This window comes from Hevea brasiliensis, chromosome 1 (assembly GCF_030052815.1).
Source record: "Hevea brasiliensis isolate MT/VB/25A 57/8 chromosome 1, ASM3005281v1, whole genome shotgun sequence".
NCBI classification, from domain to species: domain Eukaryota; kingdom Viridiplantae; phylum Streptophyta; class Magnoliopsida; order Malpighiales; family Euphorbiaceae; genus Hevea; species Hevea brasiliensis.
This window is the reverse complement of record NC_079493.1, coordinates 52,843,769-52,858,876: the sequence shown is the minus strand read 5'-3', so window position 1 is coordinate 52,858,876 and position 15,108 is coordinate 52,843,769. Positions and strand designations below refer to the sequence as shown.

The following is a 15,108-nucleotide window of genomic DNA, read 5'->3' as shown; positions in this document are numbered from 1 at the left end:
TAGCTCTTATATTTTAAGCTAAATTATAGATTATAATCAGCTGTAATTATGTAATTAGAATTATTGTCTCCCTAATTTGTATTCCACAAAGGTGTATAAATACATACCAAGCTTAACAGAATTAATCAAGTTTTTCCATCACAATTTCTCTCATTTATTCACAAATCATCTTCTATTTTCTCATGGTATCAAAGCCTAAAAAGGCCTGATTTATTTTCATCAATTCCTAAAAGCAAAACAGAGCTGCCCTCTTACTCATCCTTTTCCTGAAGGAGGTGGACACCACCACGAGTCCTAGGAGCTTCCCCAGCCACCGACGATTCAACCCTCATAAGGTTGGCGCCGGACTCCTTGCTGTTTGTTCCCAAATGCCGCCATAGTTTTTCTAGCGTTGTTACACGTGCCAGCGCAAGTGGTTTTCCAACAACACTTCTCATCGGATCAGACGCCAGGCAGCTCATCTCTCTCCGGCGAGTCTCATTAGCCACCAACCCAGTCTTGGGCTTCTTCCTTCCTCCCATTCATCGCATGACAATAGCCTAGGTCCTGTTCTTTTATGATATTCTTCTTTAGGACTTCTATTTTTTTATTGCTAAGTAGTTTCTAGATCTTTCAAGTATGACAAAAAAAGGGAGACTCTTCAAATTCAAGTGCACTCAAACCAATCTTCTCTTCTATTTCAAGTTCTCCAACCATTACTACTGTAAAACTACAGGGTAGTAACAATTACATATCATGGGCTTCCTTAGTAGAATTATGGTTTATGGGTCAGGACTATGATGATCATTTAGTTAAAAATGCCAGTTATATTGTGGCCACTAATAGGACAAGCTAGTATAAAATAGATGCACAATTGTGTAGTCTTCTATAGCATTCTCTTGAACCTAAATTATTTAGTTTATTCCAATCATGCAAAACTTGTTGCAAAGTCTAGACCAAAGCCAAGACACTTTACACTAGTGATGTTCAACGTATATATAAAGTTATTTCAGATATTGTTCACTTACAGCAAAACCAACAAGATATGGCAAGTTATCTAGGGCAAGTAGAATCCCTAACAGATGAGTTCAACTCTCGCATGCCCTTCTCTAATAATACTACAACACAAGAACAACAACGAGACAAATTCTATATGGTCTTGGCTATAATTGGACTCCTATCTGATCTGGGCTTTGGTAATTCCCACACTGGAAGAAATTTCTGCGTGACTATTGTGCACCTCTGTTAATACAAATGATATTACTAAAACCGAGAATTCAGTGCTAGTTATATAGAATGCAAGTCGGCAAGGACAAGGAGGACAACGAAAAGGAAAAGGAAGAGGTTCCAAGTCACACTGTACTTATTGTGATAAAGGAGGTCACACAAGGGATAATTGCTAGTCATTGCATAGTCGACCACCACGCAATAACATGCCTACCAATACTGGGCGACCTATAGTTCATATGGCTCAAACTGATGGAGATGGAATTCTTCCTTTACCAGATGCAAAGGATCAACTATCCAATTTTATTACCTTAACTGGAACAGATTATGATTAGCACCTACAGCACTAAGCAACAAAACAACAATCCTGTTCATCTAGTGTTTCCCACTCTAGTAATTCCTTTTCTTGTCTAACACAGTCTTCACCTATCGACCTATGGATTCTAGATTCTGGTGCATCTGATCATATTTCTGGTAACAAAGAACTTTTCTCTACCCTTACCTCTTCTCATACTCTATCTAAAGTGACTTTAGCTAATGGTTCACAAACTGTGGTAAAAAGAACAGGGAACGTACAACTTTTTCCTTCTGTCTCTTTGAACTCAGTCTTCTTTGTACTAGAGTGTCCCTATAACTTGATTTCTATTAGCAAATTAACCAAACATCTCAATTGTTCTGTGATTTTTACGCTATTGCTGTTGTTATACAGATCAAGATATGACGAAGATAATTGGCACAAGACATAAGTCACAAGAATTGTATCACCTGTCTACTCCAAATCAGTCAGTTGCCTTAACTTCCGCTGCTTCAACTGATCTTCTCCACAATCGTTTGGGTCATTCGAGCCTCTCCAAACTTAGGAAAATAATACCCAATCTATCTACATTATCTTCTTTTGAGTGAGTCATGTCAGCTTGAGAAATAATCTCATGTCTCTTTCCCTAAGCGAGTCAATAATAGGGCTACATCTATGTTTAAAATTGTTCATTCAGAAATATGGGGTCCAAGTCGTATTAGTTCTACTTTGGGTTTTCATTACTTCGTAACTTTTATTGATGATTATTCTAGATGCACTTAGTTATTTCTAATGAAAAACTGTTCTGAATTATTTTCTATCTTTCAAAATTTTTGTGCTGAAATTCATACTCAGTTTGGTGTTTCAATTAAAATGCTACGAAGTGACAATGCAAAGGAATATTTCTCTCACTCCTTTAACCAATTTCTATTTTTTCAGAGCATTACTCATCAATCCTCCTGTGCACATACCCCCCCAACAGAATGGAGTTGCCGAACAAAAAAATCAACACCTTACTCATACATCATAATGTTCCTCTTTATTTTTGGAGGTTTGTTGTTCTTACTGCCCGTTATTTGATTAATCGCATGCCTTCTTCTGTTTTGCAGCATCAGAGTCCTTATTCTCTTTTATATCCAGATCAAAATTCTCATCATCTCCCACTTCATGTGTTTGGTTGTACATGCTTCGTTCATAACCTTTCTCCTGGCAAAGATAAACTTCAACCAAAATCAGTTAAGTGTGTCTTTCTAGGTTATTCTCGCCTTTAAAAGGGTTACAAATGTTATGATCCAGTCACAAATAAATATTACATATCAGCAGATGAAACCTTTTTTGAAACATATCCATATTTCTCAGCAAACACAACAGACCAACATTCTGTCACTAAGGCCCTTCCTACTCTGATTGTTCCTCTTCTACAAGACACCTCATAACTTCCTCTTCAAGTCTATTCACGCCATCATCACACTTCTGTTAACCAAAATATTGTTTCTGCAAATAATACAGGTATTCTTCCAAGTGACTCTTCTCCTGCCTCACCACCATCTCCTACACCGGTCGTGTCCCCAACAAAAACAGCAACTCCTCCCATTGTCGTTCGAAAAGGCATTTGTCCTACTCAAAACCCTCACCTGATTTATAACTATCTTGAGTTATCATCGCTTATCTCCTTCATACTATTCTTTTGTTTCTATTTTGTCTAATATCCCTATACCTAAGTTTGTCAGTGAAGCATTATCTCATCCAAGGCGGCATGATGCTATGATTGAGGAGATGACTGCTCTTCATCAAAATGGTACTTGAAAGTTGGTTTGCTCCCACAAGGAAAACCTGTTGTTGGTTGCCATTGGATTTACACAATGAAAGTGAGCCCTGTAATTTAGGTATTTTTCTATTTCACTTAGATGTTAATACACAGATATATATATATATATATACAATATTCTCCTATTCTAAATGGATTAGAACTCTAATTCTACAAGGATTAGGAATCCTATCCTATAGAAGTCAATCTCATAATTGGAGTAAACTTCCTCATTAAAAAGACTTCTATAACACTCCCCCTCAAGTTGGAGCATAAATGTTAATCATGCCCAACTTGTTACAGATGTAGTCAACCCGAGTTCCACTTAAAGCTTTTGTAAACAAATCTCCTAGTTGGTCTCCAGTTTTAATGTGTTGTGTTGAGATAATCCCTTGTTGAAGCTTTTCCCAAACAAAATGACAATCAATTTCAATATGCTTGGTCCGTTCATGGAACATAGGATTAGAAGCAATATGGATAGCAACTTGATTATCACTATAACCGCGCAGGCAAAAAGGTCTTAAGGCCAACATCATCTAATAATTGAAGTATCCATACTATTTCACACACTGATTATGCCATAGCACTATATTCCGATTCAGCACTAGATCGCAAGACTACGCTTTGTTTCTTACTTCTCCATGTCACTAAATTACCTCCAACAAAGACACAATATTCAGTAGTTAATCTTCTATCAGCCTTAGAACTTGCCCAATCTGCATCTGAAAAGCATTCAACATTCAAATGCCAATGATTACTATATAATAAGCCTCGCCCTAGAGCTCCCTTCAGATAACACAAAATTTATCCCAAAGCTTCCTAATAAGCAGAAGTTGGAGAAGACATAAACTAACTTACCACACTGACTGAGTATGCAATATCAGAACGAGTTATTATAAGATAGTTCAATTTACCTACCAACCTCCAGTATTTTTCTAGATCTTCAAATAGCTTACCATCCTCTGCTCCAAGTTAGAGATTCGGGGTCATTGGTGCATTGCAAGGCTTAGAGCCTAATTTTCCAATTTCTGTCAGTAGATCAAGAACATACTTCAGCTGAGACAAGAAGATACTTTCTTACTTCTCATAACTTCAATACCCAAGAAATATTTGAGTGGGCCTAAATCTTTTGTTTGAAACTTGGTCTAAAGAAAGTGTTTAAGAGATGAAATGCCTAAAGAATCACTTCTAGTGATAACAATATCATCAACATACACTACCAGTAGAATTAGGCCAGTCTTAGACTGCCTATAAAACACCGAATGATCGCACTTACTCTTTTGCATACCAAAATCTTGTACTACTTCACTGAATCTTCCAAATGAAGCCCGAGGACTTTGTTTCAAGCCAGAAAGAGACTTTCGAAGTTTGCAAACTTTACCCAACTCCCCCTGAGTAACAAACCCTGGTGGTTGCTCCATATATACCTCCTCTTGGAGATCACCATGAAGAAAGGTATTCTTTATATCTAATTAGTGCAAAGGCCAATCATGTGTAGCTGCTAGGGAGATGAACAATCGAACTGAAGCTAGTTTGCTACAGGAGAAAAAGTATCAGAGTAATCTATCACATGTTTGAGCATATCCTTTTGCTACAAGACGTGCTTTTAATCTGGCTATAAAACCATCAGGATTCGTCTTTACCGAGAAAACCCATTTGCACCCAATAGCCTTTTTACTAGTGGGCAAAGGCACCAGTTCTTCTTTCATAGCGGCACACCAACTAGGGTGAGATAATGCCTCAATGACTGATTTTGGGATTTTTATAGAATGTAAAGAGGTAACAAAACATTGAGAAGGAGAAGACAAATGATTATAAGAAATAAAAGAAGAAATAGGGCAAGTACATGTACGTTTATCTTTGCAAAGAGCAATGGGAAGATCTAAAGTAGGATCATGATCAGTGGTAGTAACTGGATCTTCCGACGATGAAGATGTGGGAGGATCTAAGTCTGGAGTCTGCAATCTCCTCGAATAAACATGAATAACAGGGGGTCGAACTGAGACAAGGACAGAAGGAGCAGAAAGAGGAGATTGTGTTTGTTTAGTAGTGTAGATTAAAAGGTCATCATCCTCCCCCTGATTCTCATACACAGATGTTTGAGGAAATAATGGAGTAGACTCAAAAAATATAACATTAGCAGAAACAATGTAACGATTAAGAGTTAGAGAAAAACACTTGTATCCTTTTTGGAGCCGTGAGTATCCAAGAAAAACACATTTAACAGACTTTGGATCCAATTTAGAAACTTGTGGACGAACATCCCGCACAAAACAAGTACAACCAAAGATCCGGAGTTCAATAGGAAACAATGATTTAGATGGAAATAAAATAGTATAAGGAATGTCCCCAACAAGGACAAGATGGCATGCAATTGATCAAAAAATATGCTGTAGAAACTGCATCGGCCTAAAAATGTTTAGGTACTTTCATTTGGAAAAGAAGTGCCCTAGCTACCTCAAGAAGATGTCGATTTTTTCTTTCGGCAACACCATTTTGAGATGGTGTATCAACACAAGAAGATTGGTGAAAAATACCATTCTGAGTCATATAGTTCTGAAAGTGCTCAGAAAAATATTCTTTAGCATTATCACTTATTAGCATACGTACAAAAGTATTAAACTGAGTTTTAATTTCAACACAAAAAGTATTAAAGATAAAAAATAACTCATAACGATTCTTCATTAAATATAACTATGTAATACGAAAGTAATCATCCACAAAAGTAATAAAATATCTAAATCCAAGTTTAGAAGTAATGGAACATGGACCCCAACTATCAGAATGAACTAATTCAAAAGGGGACGAAGCCCATTTATTGACTCTAGGCACAGAAGGTAAACGATGATGCTTAGCAAACTGACATAACTCACATTCTAGTACTGAGAAAGACTGAAACTGAGGACATAATTTCTTCAAGGTGGATAAAGAAGGATAGCCCAATCTACAATGAACTTCAAGAGAAGTTAAGGTACTGGAGCAAGCAATAGATCGCGATTCACATTTATCAAGGATGTAGAGACCTCCTAACTCATGCCATTTGCCAATAATCTTCTTCGTCGTAAGATCCTGAAACAAACAATGATCAGGAAAAAAGGAAATATAACAATTTAAGTTTCGAGTGAGTTTACTAACAGATAGTAAATTAAAAGAGAAGTTAGATAGACATAAAACAGATGACAAAGATATGGATGTGGTTGGATTCATAGTTCCAGAACCAATGACACACAAAGTAGATCCATCAGCTAACGTGACTGTGGAAGGAGTGGTAAAAGACTGAAAATCAGATAAAAGAGCAAAATTACCTGTCATATGATCTGTAGCACCACCATTTGGATGACGAGGACACAAGGCATATAGTGGATTTACCTGACTCAACGATAGCAGTGATTGAGAAAGTTGGTAGGCTTTGGAGATGCCTGATACTGGGAGAAAAGTGCAAATTCTTCTGCAGAAACTGAGATAGTTTTCTCAGAAGAGGAAGACTGTAGAATTTTCTGTTACCATATTTGCCACCTAGGATCGCTTATTTTTCCTCTGAAATTTTAAGCAGTTGCGTTTTGTGTATCCAGGCTCATGGCAATAATAACAAATGACTCTTGAGTTCTTATTAGAACTAGCCTCCACATTGTGTTGATTGTTTCTATGGTTAGTAATCCCTCCTCTATATCCCTGTTTTCCACTTATATTTCTGCTAATAAGAGCACCGTTAGTAGGTTGTTGAGAATAAATACTTTTTGTACGAAAGACACGTATAAATTTATTATGAAGGGAGGAAATCTTAGAACTAGAGAGAATCTGAGATTTAACAGTTTCATATTCTGAGGGTAAACCAGCAAGAAAACTCATAACAGCCATTTGCTCACGTTGAGCTTGTTGCACCTTTGCATCAGGACTGAATGGTAACAGAACATTAAGTTCTTCATAAACACGTTTAAATTCCATAAAATATGCTGTAAGAGTTTTGTCTTGTTTCTCAGGTCGATAAAATGCTTTGCAAACATCATATATGCGAGAAATATTGCCTTTGCCAGAGTATAAAAAGTCTAAGTACTCCATCAGTTCTTTAACATACTCACAGTGATTAATAAGGCTTATTACCTCACTATGAATTGAATTCCGAAGTTGTAAAAACAAATGGACATCTTCTCTTAATCAAGTTTGCTTAGTATCATTATTCGGTGGATTTTTCGTGAGATGATCATCTTTATCAATGCTCCGTAAATAAATCCGAACAGTTTTGCTCCACTCCAAGTATTTTAACCCATTAAGTTTGTTTTCAGTGATTTTAGTCATCACTGGGACTACATCAGTGATTATAGACTTGGTCTCACCCTCAGCCATTGCACCTTAAAGTCCACAAATAGCCCGAGCTATCGAACACCAGCAGATCCAGTGACCCGAGAGAAGCGATTCTTCAAACACTGCCAAGAACGCAGCGCCAAATCCAAACACGGGCTGCAGGGATGGGATCAACTCGTCAGGGCGACGTTGGGGAAGAATCGCCGGCCGTCAAGAGTCGCTGGAAAACACCACATGCGTGGACACGCGCCGGCGCGTGGAACAGTGGCCGAAACACAAAAGTGGCGCATGGAGGCCACTCGCTTCACGTCCGGTCACTGGACTTTGAGGGATGGTCGATCGGTACCTGGGCCTCCTTTTGAGGCTAGCTATGAGGTATTTTGATAGTCCTAGGAGGTCCTCCTAGTTTACAGTGAGCCGATGACCTAGAACAGGGAACAGGAGAAAATTTTCAACGGGAAAAAAAAAAACTTCAGAACTAGGGACCTGAGGCTATGGTAACATGTAATTTAGGTAGTTTTCTATTTCACTTAGATGTTAATACACAAATATATAGATGTATACAATATTCTCCTATTCTAAATGGATTAGAACTCTAATTCTACAAGGATTAGGAATCCTATCCTATAGGAGTTAATCTCATAATTGGAGTAAACTTCCTCATTAAGAAGACTTCTATAACAGACCCTAATGGCAAAATTTACCAGCTCAAAACTCGACTAGTTGCCAAAGGATACACCCAGATCTTGGGCCCTGATTACAGTGATACATTTTCACCAGTGGCAAAAATTGCATCAGTCCGTCTCCTAATCTATCTCTTTAGCAGCAATCAATCATTGAACTCTTCATCAGCTAGACATTAAAAATGCCTTCTTACATGGTGATCTGGCTAAGGAGGTATATATGAAACAACCACCAGGCTTTATTGCTCAGGGAAAGTCAGCCTAGTTTGCCACCTATGACGGTCGTTATATGGATTGAAACAATCTCCAAGAGCGTGGTTTGGATGATTCAGTGCAGTAGTCCAACAGTTTGGAATGCCTCGAAGTGAGACTGATCATTCAGTGTTCTTTTGTCATGATGAGCATGGTAAAAGTATTCTTCTTGTACTATATTTTGATGACATTATCATAACAGGTAATGACCATGATGGGATATCTCAGCTCAAACAACATTTGTTCGGCCACTTTCAGACTAAAGATTTGGAGAGATTGAAGTATTTTCTGGGAATTGAAGTAGCCCAATCCAAAACAAACATTGCTATTTCTCAGAGAAATATGCTCTAGATATTCTAGAAGAGACAGGAATGCTAGACTGCAAATGTGTAGATACCTTTATGGACCCAAATGTCAAACTTGTTTCTGGACAGGAGGAGCCATTGGAAGATCCTGGTAGATACCGGAAAATGGTTGGAAAGTTAAATTATCTTAAAACAACACGACCAGACATTTCATTTGCTGTGAGTGTTCTCAATCAATTTCTCTAGACTCCATATAGCAGTCATTAGAATGCAGTAATTCACATTCCTAGATATATTAAAAACGCTCCAGTACAAGGTTTGTTATATGAGGATAAAGGTCACTCACAAGTTGGATACTCTGATGCAGATTGGGCAAGGTCCCCTGCAGATAGGCAATCTACTTCAAGATACTGTGTCTTACTTAGAGGAAATTTAATATTTTAGAAAAGTAAGAAACAGGGTGTAGTTGCATGGTCAAGTGCGAAGGCAGAATATCGAGCATGGCCCTAGCTACTTGTGAACTTACCTGGTTAAAACATCTTCTTCAAGAATTAAGATATGGAGAAGTTAAGCAAATGAAGTTAATATGTGACAATCAAGCAAGTCTTCATATCGCCTCTAATCCAGTCTTTCATGAAAGAACCAAACATATAGTGGTAGATTGTCACTTTATTAAGCAAAAGATTGAATCAGGATGCATCGCTACCAGCTTTGTTAATTCAAATCATCAGTTAGCAAATATCCTTACTAAGTCCCTTCAAGGTGCATGAATTGAATACACTTGCAACAAGCTAGGAGCCTATGACATATATGCTCCAGCTTGAGGGGGAGTATTGAAATATTGTCTTGATTTATTCCTCTTTTAGCTGCTGTAATCAGCTATAATCATGTAATTAGAATTATTGTCTTCCTATTTTGTATTCCACAACGGTGTATAAATACATACCAAGCTTGACAGAATTAATCAAGCTTTTTCATCACAATTTCTCTTCTTTATCCACAAATCATCTTCTGTTTTCTCAGATACCATGTTGAGAAGGATTCTTGGAGAGAAATTTTTTATTTCAGTATGTATTTGCCTTATACACTCTTCCTATTTATATACAATAGACCTAGATACAAAAGAAATCCAGATATTCTAGGAAACTAATAAAAAGAGGAAGAAGATAACTGCGAGAAAGAAAGAAAAAATACAATCCTTTTAATTTAAGGATTTACAATCTAGTAGAATTCCAAAAGAAAATAATCTCAGCAATTTTCAGAAGGCAATTCATCTAACCATCATGGAAAGTGTATGTTTTGAGGAATGTGCTAGCAAAGTACAGAAAATTAAAATTGAGTCAGGCCAAGAGGTAAGCGATGTCTACTTTCATGTAGTGTCATGGAAAATTTAACCCACATAGATCTTTTTATTTTTATTTTTTTAACTTGCTGACATGGATTGGCCACAACACACCTCTATCACACAATTTCACTGGAAATTGGGATCACAATAGAATTGAAACAAATATATATATTGATAGTTCAGCCATTTAATTGCCAAAATTAAAAGTACATGATAAAATCACAAAAAGCGTAAAAGTTCAAGTATTTTTTAGCAATCAGGCCAAAAATAAATGAAACAACTGTTATTATATAGAAGACTGATTAGGTTACACCCAATACAATTCTCAAATGCACTAAATAAAAATACAGCAGGAAGAATGCCATTTAATAGAAAATCCAAGCTCCACAAATTAGCATATGAGTAATCTTTTAAAGCCTCCCACCCATCTTTTTCTCATCAAGAAGTTAGTCATTGACCTAGAACTAAATCAAGGGCACATCTTCCAAACAAGTGGAAAAGCACTCTCTACTTGAAACAAACTGAATTTGTAGATGTTTAAATACCTAGCAGAATCATTGATAACTATTAAACTCATGAGGCAAAAGACACAATTCTCATCACATGTCCAATAGATAACTTCTAAAACTTATGAAGAGCAAAAACTATCATCAAGAAGTAACTACAAGTCCAATCCCTTAGTTTTGAGAAGAACAGTTACTTATATTTTTCTCTGCATGGGTTCCATTCCTTTTTTCAAAACAGCAACTCTCTAGGTTAATTCTGTTACCAAGAATTATGAAAAAACAACAATTTGAAAATAATAATAAGACTTGGCAGTCATCGTTAATACTATACAGAACTTATTAGCATAGCCAAATTGGAAATGAAAAGCATTTTGATCTTATAAAATGGCATGTAGCATATAAGGAAATTACCTGAAGCCCTGGGCATCACACGACTGCAAACCTGGTTCATTGTTAAACTTATGATGCATGATTCTTTTAACCTCTCCATCACTATCAGTTGATCTGGCAAAAACAGAGCCCATGGAACGCTTCCTTTTCATCTTTCTGTCCCACCCATCCCCTCCAGCAGGCATTCTCTGAACCTTCTCTACAGGTAAATCAGAAGCCTCACCACATTCCCTAAGCATGTCTCTATCCTTCCCCATGACCAGAAGCTGCCTTGGTAAGGTATTGCTTCGGCCATCAGCCTAAATATTTCAGAAGAATTAAATTATGAAAAGAAGGATAATGAACTACATAGTTGCCAAAGTACAAGTGACTTTCGAATACAATGGACACAAAGTTTAAGCAATATCGCAGCATTACTATGTCCCAAGAAGATTTAACAAAACTATTAAATTTTACAGATAGGTTGAAATATATCTAGTGCAATTTGTTTTCATCACTTAAGGAAATATAACAGCCTATTATGTTCTATCTCAACGAAACAAAAAAAATAGGCATATATCATCACTAAACAGTGAATATTTCCTGCATAAGGGCTAAGGGACACAAAAGTTAAGCAATATGGCAGCAGCTTTTATGTCTCAAGAAAATTTTACACATGCATTGAGATTCACAAACAAACTGATGTATGTAACTTTATATATATATATATATATATATATATATATATAAAATTTACAAGCTACCATGTTAATCTTACTAGGATGAAGGACCTCAATGGGAACTAAATATTCCAATTATCACAACCCAGGCGGACTTCTTTTTTGGCTCAAAGAGATGAGGTTGGACATATTGGAAATTTCAAGGGAATTGTTGTTTTTTTTTTTTTTTGGCAGCCTTGTCTCATTTCAAATGTCCGTAACTACATTGCTAACAGTTCTCTTCTTATAGTGTCTGAAGTCTGAACTGACTTCTGATGCGAAAGTTAAATGGTTTACCAAATTGGAAGATTAGATAACCAGAAAGGCATGTTTACATAGTTCTGACTCAGAATTCAAAGGACTGGTTTGGTTTGGTTCTAAGCCATTCCAAAAGTATGCCAACAGATACTGATCATAACGTCCATACAAAAAACAGACTTCTTAATACAAGGTAAAACAAAATTAAGCAAACATTTTTAGCTTATAAAGAATAACATAGCATGAGGGGTTTTTTTTTTTTTTTTTTGACAAAAACAGAGAAAAATTAAAGAAGTTGTTCATGTACAAACCCGTAACTCTGCTGCTGAAGACCGAACCCGCTTATTCAAAACAATATTTTTAGTCCTGTCCTCTAATCTTTGAGTTCCAAGATCAGAAGCATTTCGATTAATGTGAATTCCCATCTTCATAAAGTTTGACCCACCCAATCTTTCAGTCACCAACATTTCATTTCGTTGTTGCTTCTTCAAATTCAATGTTTCACAATACTTGTTCAACTTTAGCAAGGATTCATTTAACTTTTTTATTCTAGCCCTGAAAAAAATATATATATATTTACATCTTCAGCAGAGAAAAAAATGACAAGCCATTACCCCCTATATTAACAAATAACACAAATAATGATAATAACATATTTTATGCCATATGCAAGCATAATGATAAACAAAAAAGTTGAGTCTTCAATTAGACAGAAAAGCTTCTTCTATCTAAAACATACATGCAAATGTTACAAAGGAGCTACAAGATCAACTAAAAAAATACCAACCAATGGTCATTTTAGAACAGTTCAAAATTACCTGGCCTTCAAAGTGGCCTCTGATACACTTGCTTTGAAGCGCTTCAGTTCCCCTGTAGCCAAAGGAGGGGGAGGCTTCGAGTGAGCAGCTCCAAAAGAATTATCTTCTGCAGCATTCCCAAGAGATATCCCTAGAGCCCTCCTTAACTCGCCTGACCTAGTATATTTTTGATCCCCCATTGTAATAGGATCCAACAACAAACAGTGAGAAAGCAAGGCCATATCTGATAAAGCACTACCTCGGGGTGTACTAGGTCCAGAACCAAGCACCCGGCTCTCAATGCCCTCCCGGAAGCTTCCAGACCGATCCAAAGTAGCATTAGAATAATTACTCCGCTGGCCATTTGGATAGCTCCCTGTAAAACCTAATTCCTGCAGATTAGATGAACTGGATTCAAATCTCGAATATCCAGCCATCTACTCAAACAGTCAAACCAACCAGGATCTGCTCATATCCACTCTGAATTTTTATTTCTTTTGGCAAGTTCAGAAACCATCTCTAAAGTAGCATAAAATAATGCGACCCACATGAGGAGATATCAACAAATTCATAAACCGCCAATAATTCACACAATAATAGTAGCTGCAATAGCCATAAGCTTGAATTAGTCTAAGCTATTTGTTTAATGAGATTCTTTTCCAAGCAGAGTAAAGTCTATAAAAATAAAATTTAAAAAAAAAGGTAAAGAAAATAAAAGATTATAAAAGTTTAACATAACTAGAAAACAGGGCAGCCGAGGTGAGAGTATGAGAGAGGAAGAAACTGTCTTGTAGCTTAGAGTACTAAAGAAAACAAAAGAAAATCGAAATTGACAATTTGATAACAGTGATTCTGCATCACTTTTGGATTTCCAAAAATGGAAAAGAAATGACTTAGACTAAGAAGTTGCATCACGCAGCTGTTATCTAAATTTTCCTTTCCCACACGAATAATCCAGCCCAGAAAACCTAACGTTCAAACTTTGAACTTCTTTTCCTTTCCTCAAGTTACTCAGCGACCAAAGGACACTTAACGGTCAAGGCACTGCCACAACCAACCTACCTACAGAAGTTAACCACAATAACCTCTGCAAAAGTCACGCTTAACTAATAATCAAACTTCTACGCGGCATTAATCAAGTACAACACTAACATTCACTTAAATTCAAAACAAACAATAATAACAACAACACAGAAAATTCAAACTTGTTGATACCGGTAAATTACAAAAGACCCAATTCGTGCATATTACTAAGAAGTTCAAAACAAACTGTAAGACTAGCACAGACTTGGAAAACCCTAATTCGAGCAAAGATTTAGGGCTTTTGCATCTCCAAAAAAAGAAGAGAATAGGAGAATAGAAACAGAACTTCCATAATTGGAGTAGAAATTTCCTCAAAATCCGAAAATTCAAGCATCAAAGAGCCCAAAATAACCGAAACGCAATCGAAACGTACCGGCATTGAACAATCGGATTAAGTAGAAGATCGAATTGTACACAGAAAATAATAAAAACAAACAAAAAGGAGTTTTCTTTAGAGAGAGAGAGAGAGTACGAACAATGTACTGTTAGAGAGAGAGAGATAGAGCGAGAGGGTCCCGCACAAAATTTAGGGAATGGGCGAGGTTTCATTGAGAGAGAGGACAGCTAAAAAGAATCGAGGCCGTTTATCAAGTATTTTTCGGCTAAATATATTTTGAAGCCCTTAAAAATTCAGAATTTTTTTACTATTGTGCCTCTAGCGAATTAGGGCTGGGGGCTTCTTATTGCGTCATTAATATTATTATTTTAAAAATATTAATAATTTTATATAAATTTAATAAAAAAAAATAAATTATAATATAATATCTCAAATTTAATAAAATTTATAATTTAATTTATATATTTATAAAGTCAGATAATTTAATTCTTACTTTTTATTACATATAGATGAATTCTTTTTATATAATTTCTATTCAAATTATTATTAATTGTAATAAAAATATCAAAATATATTTAACTTTATTTTTAAATTGAAACAATCAAGTTATTTAAATTTTATTTTATTAATAAAATACTTCTTTAATTTAAATATATTTATGTATTTTTAAATATATATTATATTATAAAACAAAATTTAAATGACTTAATTGTTTCAATTTGAAAATAAAGTTAAACACATTTTGATATTTTTATTATAATTAATAATAATTTGAATAGAAATTATATAAAAGGGATTCATTTTAAATACAATAATAAATATTTTATTTAAATATTACATTTGA

The 15,108-nt window shown here is 35.8% G+C and overlaps 1 protein-coding gene across 7 annotated transcripts in view; it reads right to left on the bottom strand.

The window, feature by feature from the left end:
* The window catches only part of LOC110668421 (uncharacterized), a 47,692-nt gene extending 33,167 nt beyond the window's left edge, over positions 1-14,525 (bottom strand). For 3 of the 7 annotated variants that reach the window (XM_021829636.2, XM_021829664.2, XM_021829669.2), the window contains exons 1-4: positions 14,301-14,501; positions 12,866-13,447; positions 12,359-12,602; positions 11,113-11,390 (exon numbers count right to left, since the gene is read on the bottom strand). In XM_021829636.2, the coding sequence (XP_021685328.2) occupies positions 11,113-11,390; positions 12,359-12,602; positions 12,866-13,281 (938 nt within the window). In that variant the 5' untranslated portion in view covers positions 13,282-13,447; positions 14,301-14,501. The other 4 variants (XM_021829649.2, XM_021829657.2, XM_021829678.2 and 1 more) reach the window with 4 other exon arrangements.
* Positions 14,526-15,108: the final 583 nt, after the last annotated feature.